The sequence below is a fragment of the Aythya fuligula genome, chromosome 3 (genome assembly GCF_009819795.1).
Source record: "Aythya fuligula isolate bAytFul2 chromosome 3, bAytFul2.pri, whole genome shotgun sequence".
Classification (NCBI taxonomy): domain Eukaryota; kingdom Metazoa; phylum Chordata; class Aves; order Anseriformes; family Anatidae; genus Aythya; species Aythya fuligula.
The window spans coordinates 17,996,255-18,017,037 of record NC_045561.1 but is presented as its reverse complement, the minus strand read 5'-3'; the positions used below and the strand labels follow the sequence as shown (position 1 = coordinate 18,017,037).

The following is a 20,783-nucleotide window of genomic DNA, read 5'->3' as shown; positions in this document are numbered from 1 at the left end:
GACCAATCCTCCTGGAGGAGCAAGAACAAGATCTGCACCCACTGTTTATTTACAACAGACCTCATAAGCTCCGAGTACAAACAGTCAGAGTCAGTTATAACAAAATATTTAGGCTGCAAAATCAAGCACCTGAAGGATTGAAAATGCAGCACTGGGGTTACTACACTGAGCACTGCTCTTTGGGATGGCCACATTCAAAATGCTGTCCTTGTTCTCTCCCCATTGCACTTCTGAGCATCTCAAGCAAAAGGAAGCGAGTCGGAGTTTTTTCTCATCGTTGCTCTTGCCAAATTTCACCAAAAGAAATAAGAGCGAGAGCTATTTCTCCATCTCAAAGACTTCCTCTTCAAGTAGGGTTGCACCCACTATTATAAAAGCCATTCTCTACCTTCTAGTGAACAAATATTACCAGAAGATGCAATTGCTGATGGTTTTTGAGCAAGAAACGACAAGCAGTTTCCATGCCAATGGCGTAAACTGAGTTTCTCTAAACAATTCTTCAGGTCTCTTACTTGGGTCTTCCAAAAACAGTAGAAACAAGCTGAATAAATGATAACCACGAATTTTCTTTTGTTATCCTTGCTTAACCAAAAAGGCATGTCAATAAAGAAAATATACAAACAATAAAGAAAACCAAAAGAGGAAAAATAAAAGCCACTTTGCAAGAGGTGCCAAAAGAAGACAGATAAAAATGGTTCAAAACAATTATGTGTTTACAGTCACTTTCTTCTTGTCCCAAGTTTGTTTGTAACTAGACACTGTTCACATTGAGGCAATAAATACAAGAACATATGTGATTTTTTTTTTAAATGTGCCCTTTGACTGTCAATATCTCCCAAACAGGTGTTGGCTAAATGATTATAAATTGGCCTCTGGATACACCTCTTCAACTGAGCCGTACCAGGACTGGCGATAATATAATTAGACCTAAAAACATCAGGCTGGTGAATGCTTTCCATCTGTTTGGCAATAATGTTTAGTTAACAATAGTCTTTAAAAGAAGCACCTTCAACTTCAGTTCTTAAAGTTATTTATAGGGCCATTCTTAACACACCAGCACTCTTGCTAACAAGAGCTTTAGCCACTTGGAAATTATTAGCCATACGGCTCTACAGGAAAAGGAATGACAGCATTTAACATCTGTATCTCTCCAGATTTACAAGCATCAACCTCGTTTAAAGTCATTTCTTAATGAACAGTTCCGTGGTCTGTATTAATATTATAGTTGCATGCACAAAGATCATAAGGAGCCAAACATTTTTTTAATACCAACAGTAGGCCAATCAGTAATGAAGCTGTCAGCATAAAGGACGGAATAATAGCTTCTTTAACCCTCAAACAGGATTTGTTCATTTGTAGAGTAGAAGACACCAATTTAAAAACTGCTCATGGGTTTGCTCACCTTTATAAAGACAAAAATCTAATTTGGTACTAATTTGATACAATTGTCTTTCCACTAAAAGGCTCCTACAGCCATCTTTTATTTCATGATAAAACAACTGCTATAACTAAAACTGTCATGAAATAATTACCTTTGATAGCATACCTTATTGCACAAATACAATTAATGTATTCCTCCCTTTCATTTTTCACACTTGCTTATCAGCACGGTATTAGCATATGGTGTAACAGAGCAGCTTACCGAGCCCAAGCCCTACACGATGACATATAGAATGACTACCACGAACGGGAATAAAGCAGACAACGAGTCCCTTTAGGGCTGCCTTCATCTGTTGTTGCGTTACTGCATCGAAATGAAAGTAGCAGCTACCGTTTTATAACGGCAGTAATAACAAACAATATTTGTGTGCCTTTGAGGTTAACTACCTAGGTGGACTAACCAGCCCTACTAACCAGCTTCCCCGTCGAGCATCGTAACTTTCCCCCAGTGACGAAAAGCCACAGCTCCGGTTCATTCAATGGAAAATTGTTTCTTAGCTGATTCAATACCTACTTTTCCACAAGACTGTTTCCTTCACAGGGGATTTCAAGCAGGCCAGGAAGAACCACAAAAAGCACTTTTCGCTGCTATTTGACCCTGGCAGACTGTGGACTTTGCAAGGGTCCACTAAACCCAAAATCTATTTGTAGGAGAGGCAGCCTGCATGTATATTACAAAAAGGTGGTCTAACGAGACTCACACAAATAATTAAAGGAATACACAGCTGAATAAATCCCTGATCAGAACATTTCAGGAAGGGGTAAGACCAGGAAAGAAGCTAAGAGGCTGTCACAAACATATTTGCTTGAATTTCTGTCACACGAACAGAGCAAAGGAAGGTGAGCAGCTCTTGGACACGTTACCCAGGTTGTGCAGAAGTGCACAACGGTGACTCTGCTAGTGACCCAAACACCAATTCATTCTCCTCACCTCACACTTTCCAGCCAGGTTCTGGACAGTCAGGCTACCCAAACAAGTCTTTGCTGTCTATGCACCTTCACACCTCTCTCTCGCTGCAGAAGGAAGCACTTGCAAGTTTTTCAATTCTTTTCCTAAAGTTCCTTTTTAAAATGCAAAGTGACAAACCTCTACCAGAGCTACATACCAGGACAAAACAGAACTCCACATAATGTTCCCCGCTGCGTAACTCTATCCCTCCCCAGAGCAAATCAGACAGAGATGCTTGTGTTAGAGCGGGCTGCTCCTGGCTTGCAATAAGCTGATGGAGCCTGTTTTGTTGGTGACGACTACTGTGTAACTTGTAATATTTAATACCTCAAAACAATGAGCTGTCAACTGCAACATTCAGCATCCTCTCTCAGAGGGGAGGTAGAAAAACGCACAGCAGGGCATTCCTGGGCACTGAGCAACTGGGCTGTGACACAAAAGGAGACAAAACAAAATCCTATTTGTCGTACTAATGTACAAACACGGTAACAGTCTACGTATCACACTGGCTTCTGCAGCACCACTGTTGCTTATTCATTTTTCCCTATTGTTGTGTGCTGATGACAAGATCAAAGTGGCCAAAAATACTGACAGGCAGTTAAGGCTTGTCACAAATATACAGTGTGAATAAGAGTCTTCACCACTTATCCCTATTTTGTACAAGCAATCAGCTCTCAGGCACAACCTAAAACACAGGTGAACACAACAATGTTGCATGGCAGCATCTCAGTCAACTGGCAGATAGCAATATCCCTCTGCGATGCCAAATGCAATTTTCTACTTGGGGTTTGGGTTTTTTTTGGTTTTGTTTGTGTTTTTTTTGTTTGTTTGTTTTGTGTTTGTTTTTTTTTTGGGGGGGGGGGAGGTTAAGTCAAGGGTTAATTCTGATGCTGACAGCAGCTACTTAAAAAAATTAGCTTCTTAGATTTGATTTACAGTGCATCCAACAGCTTAGTGGAAAATAAATTAAATTCAATTCAATACAGTAGGTACAATTAATTGGAGAAAAATAAAATAAAACCTGCCTGGTAAATAACGACAGACTAGCTTTAAGAAAACAGTTCATTTTAGGATCCTTTAAATGCACAGAAATTAGCAAATGTTTCAGTATGCTAATTTTTTTTAATTAAAAGATATTTCTGCAGTAAAAGCTCTTTCATATGCACTACTGATTCTTCATCAAACGTTAAGTCTCCAACTTAACACCAGTATAGCCGGTGGCAGCCTGAAGGTTTACCATCTGCTGCCACCCAAAGTCACGGTGGCCACCTTCAGAACATATGCATCAAAGCCCTGAGATAAGAGACTGAAGGAATACTGCAGAAGTCAGCATAAGGGGAATCACAAACCCAGAGGCAGGCAACAGGCAAGTCACCAGGAAAAAAGAGCGTGGTGAACCATCAGTCACCCTACCGAGCACCCAACCAAGGTCGCAGGGGACACTACTGCAAGAACTGAGGACGGCTCAAAATGTGCCGCTCTCCTGCAGGTGGCTTTCATATAAATGCAGTGCTCGAACACACTGCAGTCATTTGCTTTCCCAGTCCCCCTTTCTTTTCTGTTTTTTCCCCTTCCACCCCAGCCAGTATCTAACACTGATGTTTTTCCACACTTGCAGGACACGGCACAGAACATGGCTGTGCTGCTCTGTGTACCTGAGCAACAATTAACACTGATCAAAATAAACACCTCAAAACATAATCGCTTACAAAAGTGGGGCTGTAGGTTCACTAATGCAGGTTGAAGAATAGCTTGTGCCTGATGAAATAAAATGGAACTTACTGCAGTAAGTTACTATCCCTTACTACAGTACCAGACACCTTCAGGGTTTTGAAGATGTGCCACGGCTGAGAGATGATTTTGAAAGAATAGCTCTGTTTTGTTATTGAATTGCTGTTCTCCACTGAAGACTCATCGTGTAGTGTCAGTGGGTCATTTATTGATTCTGGTCCTTACTTCTTAAACAAATTCAATCTCATCTTAAGGTAGATTCTCTAACAAAAATCCTAAAAACTCAGAGGGATCAGATGACCACCCACCGTATTGTCCTTGCACCAGCTGGAAGGAAAATCCCTATTGCAGGTAGTGATAGACCACCAGGAATGAGACAAGTTGGTGGCCTGATCCTAGAACGAGTACTTGGGACTTCACAAGGGAGGAACTGCCCCCTTAGCTGGGGCAGGCACACAGCTGACTGCCATGCTCAGGGCACACTTGTGGTGATGAGGCAGAAGCAGGCGTGCAATTCCCCCTGCTCTCTTCGGCTGTGCTGGCTGTCAAGGTTACCAGGATTAAAAGATCTACTTAACACAGATTTATTCTTGTCAGTTTTCAGATTACACCACCCGGACTCGAGCTCGTCTCCCTCTGTCGTTATAAAAAGAGATTACATTTGGCTAATATGTATGAAAAATGTGATTATTGCTTATCCTTGTACCTGTGCAATATGAATTATCTTCAGTTTGCAATTATTCCTCCTTTCAAACCATTATGCTAAGGAACTTAGGGTTTGTATATTCTATGACTTGCAATAATAGCGTACTTAAAAGACAAATGGTGCAGCTTTAAATAATGCAAATACTCAGGAAGCAGCATACATTCAAATTCAAGTTTTTAAGTACTTTCAGTTGGTTGTAACAGAAAGGAAAGCTCACTATCTTATGGCAAACTAAAACCTGGTCAAGAAATGACAAATGGTGAAATATTAAGCTAAAGAACATATCTGGCATGTTACAGCAGAGAATACAGTTTACAATATGAAATGCCCCTCAGCATCAGAGTAATGCCTGGCACCTGTTATGAACCAAGCAAACTTGGTAACACTTAGGAAGACAAAGTTTTTTAATTTTAGTTTAGAAGACAAACTTATTTAATTTAGAAGAAAATACCTCTATAAATGATTTGTTTCTGAAAATCAGAAGATACATATAGTTCAGCCTGCAATTATTTATTTATTTGTTCATTCATTCAGCTTTAGAGTTGAGCAAGCCTGTTTACTTGGGGTTTAAAAGCCTTACTGTAGCTTAGGAGTAATCCTCCAGCAATAGGAAAAGGGTGGTGAGAAATCAAGAAATCATTTTTGATGATAATTCTGTAGTTGGTTTGGTTTTGTAGGATTTAGCAATTTACTTAGGAAATTAAAGGGTTAACATAACCTAAAACAAGCCCCTGGAAGTTTCTTTATTTGTATTAATAGTTACTATTACTAGTTTCAAATTTTTAACCATTTTTGCCATTGCTATTTTCCATTATGAGGTGTTTGGATGAAGAAAACTTGCTAGTCAGTTGAATTCATTATAACATTTTTCAGCCAGTTTCTCTTTTTCTAAGCATAATAATGAAAAAAGACTGAATATCTGCACTCGATCATGCTGTTTATTACAGCTCCTTTCCCCCCCACTCCTCTTATGTACACACAGCCTCTCATTCAAATCCCTAAGACGACCTAAAGAAGCTTGGCAACGTGCATGTGAGAGCCAGGTGAGAGAAACCATCTGCTATGGTCAACTCCATTTCACAACTGCACCACTCTTTAAACTCACCTCAAAATAAAATGCTGACCATTTACATTTTTAAACACTAAAAGGACACAGCTACCACAATATAAAATATTCATGCACAGCACCCACTGCCTTAAAAAGAGTCCGTTTCTCCTACTCTCTGATTAAGCTCTATTAAAACTAACCATAAACTGTTTGATTCAACTATGAGTCTTCAGATCATGCATATGAACTCCACAGATTCTTTATAGTTCTGCTTTTTGCATGTTCACTGGTCGAGCAGACAAGCAGTAACCACACTTCCTAAATCATTAATAACACTGATTTGGTTGTTCTGCGTATTTCTAAGGTCAGTTAATCTTAGTGTATTAACATTAGTTATGACTCCTCACAATAGCATAATAGCAAAGGAAGAAAAACCTATAGTGAAGACTAACAGAAATGCTTCCAGCTCTTCAGAAGAAAAAAAAAGTTATTTACTTATAGAATCCCCCTCAGAAACTCCCAAAATAATGCTAGCGAAGGCCCAATGAGAGTATTTTATTTTTGCCAGGTTTCGGTTGTATAATGGAGCTTAACAAACAGTGTATTGAACAACAAGCTCAAATGTACAGACATCTGTGGAAGACTGATCACAGTCACATCGGTGCCAATACAGACAATGTGGCTTGATGGGGGTCCAGGGGAGGAGACAGAAAAGACATAAAAGACAGTCATTGGTTACAGAGGCATAGTTATTACTTAATGTACTCAGCTTTCAAGATGAATCTTTAAATTGAATGAATCTAAATAACAGAAGGTTCTAAAGAATAAGAAATTGGGCTTGAAACAGCATTGTTAAGGTATCCAGCAGCACCATAACAAAGTAGTTTCTTCGGGGGCCAGTTGTAGCTTCAAAGGAAAGATTTGCCTAGGGCAGAAACTCAGCACAGAATCTGCAACCTGGCTTTTTAATTAGACAAATTTTGAAAGCAAAAATCTTTGGTATTCAAAAAAAAAAAAAAAAGGAAGCTTTCTACTTTAAGGCACATGAACTGATAAAATAATTGATCATTCTTGGTTGCTGCTAACGATAGCTAAAATATTTAGATATCAGCCTGTTTTCAGCATGGTACCTCTGCTAATATTAATGACAGCTATGCTTGCCAACCAGCAACAGAGCTTAAAGCCCACAACATCTGCAGGACAAAAGCCACATTCGGAATTAATTAACCCTCTAACTTTAAGAAACCTATCCACAGGTAGACCCTTCCCATAATAAACACACAAAATACCTGCAAACACCATCTAGTTAACCGCTGACACCATGAAGTGAGCAAACACAGCAGCATTTAAGGAACCTGGTTTCCTCAAGCGCTGATGTACAGCCTCTTGGGTCTATTAAAGCAGTTGGATTTGTACCACAGCCTTTGTACAAGAGTAGAAGCAAAGGGTGAGAGGCAAAGCACTGATATGGGAGCTCTGCTATGAATTCTCACAACACTTTTCAGAGTTTAGTAATGCTAAGATCTCTAATTCTCTCAGCTTCAGCAGGAAAAGGGCCAACCTAGGAAAAAAAAATATTCAGGTGACAAGGAAGGTGGAAAGGCAGATTGAGAAACCAAGATGGTTCATCAGCAATAAACCAGACTAAAATTAAATGTCTAATAATTTTGCCTAGTCTAAAAGAGTTTGGAAAATCCAACCTTTCAGGTAACAACAAGCATTTTATCTGTGAACAGGAAACCAATTCAAAATACTTCAAGTGGCTTCAAAAGAAGAACGAAGACTGACATTACTCCGAGGCAAGGCACTGAACCTTTCAGCATTTGATGGAGTGAAGGTTAACAGCTGGTTTTCTCAAGTCAGCACTGCCAGAGGCAGACACCAGCCTGGGCCTCAAGTGGCAGTGGGAGAACGACTGCGAACCAGCCACCACCGCTTACGGTTCCCTGTGTTTGGGCCAGTCTTGGACAGGACCAGGCAAGACAGCAGTAAAATGGCAGTGGCTCCTTACTATCCACACACTCACGTTCTACTGAAACCAAAGATGCCTCAGGGTTAGGACAGGAGAAGACTATTTCCAGGCCAAACTCTGCGTGATGCTGAGTCAGTTATAGACCTGGGCCCAAAAGCAGAAAGCGCGACACCTTCAACTCTGGCTCTGAAAATCAGAATCCATTTTCAAGAATAAACACTCCAGGCCACACCCTTGGGCCCATCACAGATACCGGCATCAGAAACTTACCCACCAGTTTGGATTTCTCCATGACATGAGCTTTACACAGTATATATATATAAGCAGAGATGGAGGCAAAAAAAGTGACGGTGAAGAAGAAACCGAGATGGTGTTTTAAACCAGAGGCAGGGGCATCATCTCTGTCACACGGATATGCGTGTGCACCTGTGCTTCATGTTCACACACAGAACATTTGTACTTACAGCACCTTTTCATTTGCGTCACTACTTGATGAACGCTTAGAAACAAGTAAGATAAAAGACAAGACTAAGTGTGTAATAAGGATAATCTGGAAGCAGGTATGCAGAGCACAAAGACACCTGAGGGAATACTGCTGCTTTTTCCACACAGAAATTACACATTAACTCGGACCCCTAAAATACTGTTTACACACAGGCATACCAGCTGTATACACAGCCCTGTTCTCGCACACCACTCCTTGCACACATCTCCAACACGAAGATCTTGTATTTCTGTCAACGACAGAACCCCGGTTCTTCCCAGCACTGCCACACAGGTCTGGGTACATTCAACTCACACCTGAGACACTTATTAGAACTGTGCTGAGAGGGATGTAGGAGATCTGATAATGCCAGGGAGTCCAAAACCTTGACTCTAATCAAGCATCTTCTCCAGTTGCTGCTCGTTGTATCTATATGAGAATGAAGGTACTGAAAAGGTCTTTCTCAGTTCATTTCCAACACCTTCTGCAGCCTCGCCTTGTCAGACTAATTCACAAAGTTCATGCCTACCATGGCCAATTAGTTGGTGGCCACTAATCAAGCAGATCGGAGTTCTTTTCAAACCAGTCTCTTTGACACATATATAGAGCAAAACAGGCTAAATTCTGTACTCAAAACAGAGGAAAGAAGATACAACGAATATGAAGTCAAGGCTGAGAAATCCTTGTGTGCTACGAAAACAACCCCAATGCCTACTGCATATAGCTCTCTGAAGAGAAGTTATCGACTTATCTACATAATTGCAACAAAACAGGCAAAGAGAAACAAAAAACAGTCCCAATAGCTAGGTTCAGTCTAATGAGGAGAAATGCAGACCTTAGGAGATCTAATTTTTCTGATGCAAGTTACAAATGCATAAATGGACCAAGCATCAGTACACCATGCACAAACCAGGGACTACATGAGGAACTATCAAAAGGCACAAGGGAATTGGCAGAGGAAGAAGAAACTGAGCCTTAACAGTCTCCATTAGCTACTGCCACGCTGCTGAATAATGCATCACCTCAGAAGAATTTGGTAAGGTGAGAACTAATCAGCATTATCAAAACAATGCAGCAATTCTTCTGGTCTCTTAATTAGGCTTGCAAAAAAATCTGTATGGTTCTTTACTGTTTACAGAGGGCTAGTACCCTGGGATCTTGGGAGATTATTTGCATGAATCAAAAAGAATCATGGCTTCGTTGCTGAATCTGTGTCTTGGCTAGGGATTTCAATTCCAAATTCTCAGAGAAGGAGAACAAACAGTTGTCATCCTTCCAGCCCCATTTCAAGTGATAGTTCAAAAGTGAGAATTCTTACCTTTCCGTATTTCAAATACCCACCAGTTTATTCAACTGAAAACACATCCACTCATCCTTACCCCAGCATTGTAACCATGACTTCATCCTATCGAATGCCACCAAACATGTACCTTATCCTTTAGCTCAAATATATTTTGCATGACCTTACATGAATTGCTTAGATAAAAGCCTTTTTTCTTCTACTTTTGTTATTTTAAAGTGCAGATGCATTTGAGTCATTTTCCCCTTTTGTTTCATATCCTTAAGATCCACAGCTTCAAAGACAAAATGTCAGCATGCAGTCGATTTATGACTGAACTCTTGAAGAGACACTGAAGAATTACCTTGTCAATCACCCCAAGGACTCTGAAGGCCTTCAGTTCCTCGGCAGGGCTCCTTAGGTTCCAAGAGGGCCTTGAACTTAGTGATCCTGGAGGCTAATGGAAGATATCAAAGATTATACATCAATCAGGGTGGTACTTGAAGGAAGACTGCCTGCTGAAGCAAATGCCAGGCCGAAGGAAACTAAATTTATCATAAATCAGAGAGAGTGAAGATGAAAGGAGAAGTTTTCTGTTTGTCCTTAGTGAGGAAAAAAACAACTTGCAAGTAAATAAAACTGAGATAACATTGAAAACAAAATTTTTAAAAAGAAAAAATAATGAGTTTTTATACTTTCTATGCTTAATGGAACCTAGCAATCGATTGCTGAATTCTTAGCCCATCCCAATAATCAATCAAAGCCTCATAGGTATTCTGGATACAAAATAATTCAGAGATCACTGAAGAGGAGAAAGCAAATTAGAGGCTTTTTAAGTTTGAAGAACATAAAATACAGAATTATAAACAGGATTCTCTTGTTCTCTGGTGAGCTTTATAAAATCCTCTTAATAGCAAGGTGCACAACAAAAATGATTCCTGAAATTGCCTTAGAAAGAGGTAGATAGCTACATACTATTAGTCTAGAAATTAACACGATGGCAAGAGAATTGGCAGGAGCTAACTGTTGAAGTCGTTAATATGCATAAATCTTTGTCCATGCTATGTTTTCTAATTTCTCAGGGCAAACTCAGTTTGCATGTCAGAGGGAACAGTAGTTCAACTGGATATCTTCTGGGACAACGATCAGCTTTCTAAGCATCACATTTACCTCTGGCATGTTAACAAACATTTTCAGAAGTTCCTAGGTGCAAACTGAGAGAATTCATTAGATCCTCCTCCAAAAATTCATCACGCAGCTTCTACCAGAATGACAGACCAGAATCCCTTCCTCACAAATAAGGTAACTTCATTTGCAACGCTGTTGATCACCAAACTCTTTTTAAGCAGAACCTGGCCTCCTCAAGTCCCCTTCTTATGAACAAAGAAGGAAGAAGAGGAAAGTGAAACTCTATTTTTTTCTTTTCCTAAAAATCAATAGCTGTTTATCTCATTTTCTTTTTTATCTAATTTATCAGCAGCCTGAGACCTCATTAACAAACATATCATAAAGGGAAACTGCTGGTAAGGAACTACATTGTGGATAAAATGCTTAATCGTGGGGGGAAAAGTAAAAAAAATCCTCAAAATGATACAAAACTTGCAGAAAAACTGAAGGTTTCCCTCCAATATCTCCACTGCACTATCTTCAGAGTCCAGAGCACTTCCCCAAAGTTCTCCCTAAGCCAGGCCCCTTCAAGTTGTCAGTTGGCCATCTTCTCTCCTTCCAAATTCTTTCCCTAAATCAGCTCTTATTTTAGCACCGCCTGTGAAATTCAATAGAGAGGGTGAAAAACACGTTCAAAAAGTATGGAGCAAAGTGTGCTTTTCTTTTTGTTCACCTGCTGGGCTCTATGTTTAAAAGAGTTTAGTATTAATCTTAATCTATCTGACCAGGTCTTATAAATTTATTTTTATTTTTTGTCACATAGACACTGCTGAATAAGAGTACCGACATCAGTTAAGAGAAAACAGCCCGGTTTCTACAAATCACTAAAGCTTTTAGCATGAAGAGGAAAATAATTCTGCATCAAGTGTTTTCATCAGACTTAATTTAGGTCCCACATACCAGTGAGCTACTAGACAATGGGGTGGGGGGGGGTGTCCTTTTGTTGGATTGTATTTTAAGTATGCAATTTTTCTGCATTAGCGAAATATTTGCTTTGAAACAAAGAATTGTGCTAACTCAGAGTTTATTCATGACAAGATTTCAAAAGCATTCTAAGGAACGTGTTTAATGAAAGAGAATATTCTCAAATCCTCTAGACTACTATAAAAGATTTTCCCTTCTATCTGCATGCTCTTACTTTTTTTAACAGTCCTCAATAATCATGCTTCTAAAGTTTTCTCTTAAGCATAACATTTTAACCATGAATTAAGTTCACACATCTTTACAGAAGTTAATCCTTGTCTAATTATGCTATAGAATCAGACTTCCACACCCATCATGCCTGTAGACCCTGAATTAAAACACTATGTATTTTGGGTCTTTGTCTAAAATGTCACCAATGATGGTCAGTAAATAATGCACACAGTGTTTTTCTTCTTGTATGCACTCTAGAGTTCCTTCTCACCTTGAAATAATTAACAATCACGTCCACATCTCCATGGTTCCCAGTAGTTTCTCCAACAGTTTGGGGTTAGTTTTTGCTCTTTAGAATACGTTGGTTTTGCTGTTGCAAAGTCTAACAGCTGACCCCAGTGATGGAGAGGCATCACATTGTGTCTTGAAGCAGGCTGGAAGCAAACTCAAAATACCCAATTTGCAGACCTACAGTAATTAAGCGTTACATGAATCCGTCTGCCCCTCTGAACAAGTGAAAAACCCAAGCTCAGCATGTAGACAGCGATAAGAAAAATAACTAAAGGACAGCTTGTTTGTCAAAACCAAAGGAATAAAGAAAACATATAGGAAGGAGGCTAACAAAAGTCAAAGGCTTAATTTGCCTTTAGGAATAAGGCGCTTTTGTTCTAAAGAAAGTGTCAGACTACTTACACCTGCAGAAGGACAGGAAGCCCACTTTCAGCAACCTGCCCAAACTCTCAGCATGCTGCTCACGTATTCCAGGATCTTCTCTCCTGCTACAAAGCCCTGTGCGTTTTGAAACTATTTCCAGACTACGCTCCGAGCTGCACAGCAGAAGCCACCTGGAGTTACCTGACTCGGGATCTATGCCACCAATTCCTACAGTCCTTTTCCCAACGCCACCTTTTGGTAAGCCTGCACTAATTTTAAATGGCAAAGGATGATGCTGGTTTTGATGCTGGCCATTGCAAGGACACAGCAATTTGTGGCCATCACTTGCCTTCAAAAGGCTCTATTTTTGGAAGCTACACAATGAAGCAAAGCAACAGCTCTTGCCTCAACTTTGGCATCACTGCGGACAGATACAAGAGCAGGGGGAGAGAGGAGTGCACCGCCAGCCAGGCAAACAGGAGGAAGAGCCTCTCACATCAACCTCAGAGAAGGCAAAAGCACTATCCCTAGCCTGGTGCCAGAAACACCATTTGAAACAATTCTACCACTGATCCCTCCACCTTTGACAGCAGTCAGCACAGAATTTCAGGATAAAAAAAGAGCACTTTCATGAACATCAGTATAAAGCCCAGCTCTGAGCTGCGCATCAAAATGAGATCTCCTCTCACCACGCAGAGGTCAGTGCCTGATGCCTTCAGTAACTATCCCCTGTGGCATGGCCACAGCCTTGACTTCAGCAAGGAGATTCTTTGTTTTGAAGCAGACACTGCTGGCCTGAGGTGCGAGGCTCCACGTGATGAGTGTGTAAGAGCTTCCAGCTCTCCTGGGCTGGCAGAACATCCCAACTCTACCAGGTGAAAAACAAGTTGCATTTCTGCATGCATCTGAACAGAGACTGGGTTATGGTGTGCTTCAGGAGGTCCCCAGTGACCACCAGTCTGGGACTGTATCTTCCATGAAGCTGAGACACAGCTGGGGTCGCACACATCTGGAATCAGCAGCTGGTAGGAATGCAGCATGATCTGGAAAGCCTCAAGACTGAATTTCCATTTTACGTTAAACGTGCATCTCACAGAACTACAGCAGTGTATCTTCTTTACACTTTATGCAATTTTCATGCACATTTAATGAGACTTTTAGGAAATACAATATCATATGAAAACTCTGAAGGATGAAGACTGCTTTTCCTGTTTAGGCGTCAGGCTTGCATGTTACTCTCTTAACTAAACCGCTTTGAAAAATGAAAACATTTGACACATTAAAAAACAACAACTTTTGTAACAGGGCAAAGAGAGACAATTCCAAATATAAAAAGTTGGGCATAAGTGGAACTAGAAATCATTTCAAAGAGTAGGGAAGATATACCAACAAGGTTGAAACAGACCCATAAGCTATGCACAGGCTCCATGCTGGACCTCGCAGCTGACAGCTACACTAGGCTGAAGCTTTCTGATGGTCAACCCAACGTGACCCAAAGGCTGTTGCAGCAAACTCTCTCTCACTCAGGCTTGGAGGTGGCTCCCCTCAGAGCTGCTAATCATCAGGGAGCAGAGGAGAAAAATACAGCTTGAGAATCTGCAAAATGGCCTGCTGCAGCCATCACGCAACATTCTTGAGTATTTGTCATCAAGAAGGCCCTTCAGGCTGCAGTGCTGTGCCAGAGGAGGAAGAGCCTTCACAGCAGCTTGTTTTTCCATAAGGCCCGCGTGCCTGTTTACAATCTCCAGAAGCTGCCTCCACATCTCCCACTCCTTCAGGTCACAGCAAGGCTTTTTCTCAATGTTTACAAAACCTCATCAAGTGAGTTCCCAGTTCATGGTCAGACACGGTTGCGTCAGTTTCCTGTACTGCTTCTCAGCCTTAAGAAATCTTCCACCCATCCTTATGCCCTCTGCCCATAACCTTTTATTTAACAGTGCCAAGAGTTCTTCAAACCCGTCCTCTTACGTTTCTCCCTTCACCACTCAGACTTGACAGCAGCAGGGTGGTTGCTAAGGATGCTATCCTTGAGGGCTACACTGTTGGCTTTTTGCTGAGGCAAGAAAAGTAGCAAACTATTATTGTTCTTTGTTTGGTTTCCATGGCATCAAAGTTAATTTTTTCTTTGCAGTTCTGAAATGCCGGGCCTTTGCCTCTAGTGAAATCTCATCTTCAAAGAAGCAAGAGCCTGGTATTTCAGGCCACGGCGGAATACCTTGCTTCCTTCTGCACAAGGCCTGGAGAGAAGCACCTTTTGCTTCACTGCCACTTGGTGTTCAGATGGAAAATAGGTGGCTTGGGGTATGTTCTTCATACATAGTCTTTTGAGATTGCCTCATATGGTAAAGCACATGACCAGTGCACAAAGCTTTTGGGAGTTATGAGAAGCTGAGAGGTGCAAGGCAATAATTAACCTACACTTGCAAGCTTACCTCTTTCCTTGGTGGATGTTTCTCTGGTCTGGTTGATGAGAAAGAAGTCAAACGTCACGTCTAAGAAAGCAAGGTGAGCCTAGGTGATGCCAATCACTGCGATTGTTCCTTGTAAGGGCACAATAGGAAACACAAAGCTTTCCACACCAGCCATGGGTGACAAAGTGGTTCTGCGTTGTAACATCAGGTCACAGAATCACAGAACAGCTTGAGTTGGAAGGGACCTTAAAGATCATCTAGCTCCAAATCATGAATATGAATAGTCATGAATAACAACACTGGCTTAAATGTTTACTCTTGCTTACTAGCCAGACCTCTTCCTCCGAGGTGCAGCCAGTTTCAGCACCCTCACATCCCATGAAGTTACCAGCACTGAACCACGCTTCCGAAAACAAAATCACACTCTGCCCATCATAGCACAGGCACTGCCAGGATACAATTTGTCCATCATCTTCTTACAAACCTCTTCCAGTGGTACAGTTCAAACTGGCCACACTTCTAATAAAGTCTTCGTGTATGTACTAACGCAGTTGTTCTTCTCAAAGACTTCAATATCGCTCCAACAAGGACGAAGTGATGAGAGACCTCTTTTCAGATCCAAGTGGGCAAAGAAGGCTTTGTACATCTGCACAGGTGCCCTGCCCAAGCACCAGCATTTGAACAAGAGGTTGTGCCAGTCAACACGACTTAGAACAGCAGGAGGTGCTACCAGTAACAGACCAGCCTTGCCCTAGCATGACCAAAGGCATGCAAATGGCAGTTAGAAAAACACCAAGCTGGTGTGAAGTTGCAAGAAGCACAAGCACTAGTAGTTAACACTATAGACTTATTTTTTTTTTTAGGAGATGTACACCAAATATTTGCTTTTTCTCGTAGTATCTTCCAAGAATCACACTGCCTGTAGATGCAGGTCATATCAGTGCACTTATCACTGCCTGCAAGGGATGGAATAATTCACATTAAAACCAAAACAAACTATCTTGGGGGTTATAAAGGATAAGCAGCAAATAAGGTGCAATAATTCCAGTTTGATCTGTAAACACCTTGCAGAAAGAGTCACATTCCTCACTTTCCTTAAGACACTTTCCTTTCCTGAAAGCCAAAGCATAAAACATGCCAGTTCCTAGTGGCTCCTATCATGACCCTTACAGAAACTTTGGGAGGTAAGTCCTTCTTACAATTAATTTTTAGCTATAAACTCAGAGACAAGCTGTTCTCCACCACCAGAATTCAAGTTTCTGTGTTATGAAGAGCAGCAAATAAATGAAACTAAAATACATCTACAGCCACAGGGAAAACAAAGGCCCATGACAGAAACAAAGGCCCATGGTTTTTATTGTAAAAAGGAGAGTAAGACGGTCGTTACATTTTGCATGTGCAAAGTCAGATTTGCCCTAACTTGTCAATTTGAAGTTTCAACATGGAAGAAAGTCTCATCACTTTTTTTTTCTTCTTTTGTCTTATCCCAATTAATTCTGCTTTTCTTTGGATCTGCAAAGAAGGCATTTAGCTTATTCACTACAGCATACGAAAAGAAGTACCTCTCAAGCCCACATACAGAAATGCAACCTATTTCTTCCTCCTCTCCAACTGCAATTAGTTTTTTAACTTATGAAAAGGTAAAAATAGGTTGTGCTTTGGATTTTTTTTTTCCTTGTTCTACAGTTTCCAAACATACTGAGGTTTTCATACAGTATAGATTCTTCCCCACTTTCAGGAGTGTTTGACCCAAAGAAAGACTACCTGGTAGGAGTTCATATCAGTCCAAAATACTAAATTGTTCAAAGTACAATTCACAGCAGCAGCAAGACTCCAAATCTCACAAAATATATCTCATTTGGTACATCCTCAAAAAAAAAAAGTCCTTGTGGCCTCTCAACACAGAGAAAGCTACCCTTCAAAATCAGTGATTTTGCTTTTTTAACTTATTTATTAGACAGTTGGATTTTATAAGGCTTCACACTTGAGTAGCTGTGGTCTCCTTAAAGCCTTTTTGGATCTGTGCAGCCTAAGGAGCAATGATTTTCTGGGCCTTTTGTCCCTAATTGATAAAAATGTAGAGAGATGGGAAGTTGGTAACTTTTATATTTACTACAATAAGGCAGTCAACTAACAATGGCACACAGTTTAGCATGACTGCAGTAAAGATCTAAAGTAAGAAAGATAAGTCCTGATGGAACTGGTTGGGGAAGGGCAAAGTAGAAATTTATTGAGGGTGTCTTGAAACAAGCTTTGTTTATCTTTAGTACGAGTACAGATAAGGGTGTTTCTGCTTAAGACGGTAGGAATTACTCCTGAAACCCCACACAAATAAAGAAGCTACTGATCACTGAAGCACAACCAGGAGACATTTGAAGGAATCAGGAAGAACCTTTGCCCAATTAAGTACTTATTTCTCATCCCTGCCCCCACAACCTCCATGAACTTAAACTCAGTTCTGATACACCATTATGTGTCAGGCTAAAGAAACTTACAGCCCTTCTGCTCCCTCCAGGAGTGAGCAATATTACCATGAGAAAGTAAAAATAAACGTTATATTCTAGAAATGGTTTAGAGTTGTTGGGGTTTTTGTTTGTTTGTTTGTTTTTAAACCTTTATTTTCTTTAGCGTAATTAAAGTATTCACATCATCAATTATGGGCTAGAAGGAAAGAGTGCTAAAAGAAACAGGTCTAGATTAAGTCAAGAACCATAATGCTGTGAAATGAAACCAACAAGAACCAGAAAATAATGGCAACTTAACAGAAGCGTAACATCAAAATACTTCTCAGGCCTCCTGAAACAGAGATATTACAAATAGTTTTTGAACCTCCAGCTTGAATGTGCTTTGCTAAAAGACAGAACAATTATACCAAATTCTGGTTCATAAAACAAGAAATTAAAGCCTACCATAGAAACAGACGTATCTTCAGAGGGTTTATGGTAGAGACTGGAGATTTTTTCAGCACGCATAAGGTATTCTGCTGTCTTCCTTTTCACTGCTTCTCGACGAGTTGGACTTGATTCACCTCAATGGAAAAAAAAAAAAAAAGTTATTTTTTCTACAGAGAGAGGTACTAAGTAATCAAAGCATATGACTGCTTTGATTCTACCTTTTTGATTTACTTCAGGTTATTCATAATCAAAACTACAAATATGCATCTCCCAGAACGCAAGCACTATGATCTCAGAGTTCTACAAAAATAACAATTTAAACCTTGTAACAGACTAAGTTAATTTAAAAAAAGAAAAAACTCATTTTCATGTGATCTAGTAATATGTTCCTAGTGTAACATACGAGTGAACTGAAACAAACCACTGATCTCCACGTTGTACCCTAAAAAAAATCAATTACACAAAACATCATAAGGAATTTACAAAGAAACTTGCTGGGCTGGGGGTTTTTGCCCAATGTATCTAATATGGCATTTAAGTATAAAGGGAAGACAAATGCTATAATAGCAAGAAGGCAACACAAGAGACATGAAGAACTCTTGCTCACAACTTTCTGATGCTAGCTGCTCCTTTGCTGTTGGCTTGGGGTGGCACAGGCGCAAAGGAAGAACCACTTACCCCAACTACTTCACTTCCCAGATAGCTGAGCATCCATTGGGTTGTTTAAACTACTCAAACTTTTGCATGAGGGAAAAATCCCATGGTACTGCACAAAACTTATGTTCACTCTAAATCTTACAGTTTATGTTCAGGCATTCTCATCAAGAGCAGGATACTGCTATAAGAGACTCAATTTTTAATGGGAAAAAAAAGTCAATTGCCAAAAAAAATGGAAATAACTGAGGCTGTCCAAGACCTACAAAAACACAGCCTTGGTTCTGACAGGCTCCTGAACCCCAAGGTGCAAATCAGCACCTTTCACCAACTGACCCTCAAACAGGGTAAGGAACTGCAAGGATATCTGACTAACAGCTACTCAACATAAAAGACAAGGCAAGAAACAGGAGAGGTAATAAATGAAACATGCAAACACACAAACCCTAACAAACAGCAGATAACAGAGACCGTAACAAAGACCAGAACTCACAAGACACCGATCAATGGGCCATTGCAGAACCACCGAGCGTAACCTTGAAGAAGTTCAACCACAAACTTGGTGACTGATAAGAAAGGAACTGGATTATTGTGGGCTATTAAGAACTAGCCTTATAAAAGAGTGAACTTATTATGGGATGTCTGAGAGGGACTGAAGACGAACTTACTGTGTAAAGGCTTGTACACAGAACTTAACGTGGAATGTTTTATGGGGGGGGATTTTGGGAATGTGTAAGACTCATTGTGAGATGTTACGGGTCAGGACTAAAGGTGAGGGACAAGGCAGGTGTGGAGGGGACAAGCATGACAAGCGGAGATAGGAATTACATTGGCTGCCTGTGTAAGCAGGCTGCTGGTTAGCAAGCTCGTCTGGCTGAGGCCATCACTGTCTGCCCTGCCTTCTTACTGAACTCTATTCCTCCCCATTTTCTACATATGTGTGTTTGTTACTCTCTGCACATCCATTGTACAACCAATCTTCAGACAAGACTAGCAAGCAAGCTGGAAAAAAATGCCTGAGAGAAGGACCATGGGCCTGGGACCAGCTACCAGTGAGACCTGCCCAGTGGGTCTTCTCCTGAACAGCAGTAGCTGAAAAGAAAGCCATCTGGTCACATCATCTGTGGTTATGCAGGTGTCTGCAATGGCAACGTCCTCTGCCTGCGCCCATCTGTCTGTGGTGAGCCACATCCTTACAGAGGATGCATGCGTGAGCCTCAGAAAGTGGCACGCAGCCTCGCTGCAGGTAGGACCCAAATAAGAGGTGAGCTGCTGCCACTGATCTCCGGCAGGCCATGGCAGGAGGAAATCTCTCTGATCCTTCATAATACAGAACTTCTTCCAAACATCTAATCTAAACCTACCTTATTTTTTAGTTTAAAACCATTACACCCTGTCCTATCACTCCACTCCCTGCTGAAGTCCCTCCCCAGCTTTCCCGTAGGCCTCATTTAGGTACTGGAAGGCCACTACAAGTTCTCCCTTGAGCCTGCTCTTCTCTAGGCTAAATAATCCCAACTCGCTCAGCCTGCCTTCATAGGAGACAAGCTCTAGCTCCCTGATCATCTTCATGGCCCTCCTCTGGACAAGGTCAATCTCCTTCTTACACTGGAGGCCACAAAGATGAACGCTGTACTCCAAGTGGAATCATTGCTCTTGCTTTAAACAATCCTTAGAGCAAGGCAAAGGCTCTTTTCCACATTGCTCTTGCTTTGTCAGTCATTTTGACCCTGTTAAAATAAAGACTCCCCCTCATTTTCATGCCATGATCACCGACTACCACAGAACTGCCACACGGATTATCAATAGCAGAGTAGAAGGGACTTCTGATCTACTCCAAGTTCTGCTGAAAGCGATCTTATTAAAAGTAAATCTTATTATCCATCTCCCAGCAGGACAGAAAAGGGATTGTTACCTCCTTAGACAGAGATACAGAGCCTTTCTCCATAAATACTTCAGACTACACTTGGTTTGGGAGGAAGCTGGACAGTCACAAATTCAGTGCACTTTCAGCTTATGCACCAATTTCTGAGACATTCCTCTCACCTTAAAGAGAGAGCAGACTTTTTAATTTTTTTTTTTAATTGGGTCCAGCACCTCTTACATCAGCCTCCACAATTGCTGGACACATCTGGTGAAATTCCCCTAGATCAGACTACCAGTATTACTACTATTGAGAAAAAAAAAAAAAAAATTAATTGTTAGAACTTGGGTTTGGCTTTAGCAAGAGGGAAATAGATGCACAGGGCTTTGTTTGTTT

The 20,783-nt window shown here is 40.8% G+C and overlaps 1 protein-coding gene across 2 annotated transcripts in view; it reads right to left on the bottom strand.

The window, feature by feature from the left end:
• The window catches only part of RPS6KC1 (ribosomal protein S6 kinase C1), an 87,759-nt gene that overhangs the window by 29,814 nt on the left and 37,162 nt on the right, over nucleotides 1-20,783 (bottom strand). For both annotated transcript variants that reach the window (XM_032185849.1, XM_032185850.1), the window contains 2 exons: nucleotides 17,885-18,003; nucleotides 9,974-10,066 (listed from right to left, as the gene is read on the bottom strand). In XM_032185849.1, the coding sequence (XP_032041740.1) occupies nucleotides 9,974-10,066; nucleotides 17,885-18,003 (212 nt within the window). The remainder of the gene's footprint in view (nucleotides 1-9,973; nucleotides 10,067-17,884; nucleotides 18,004-20,783) is intronic.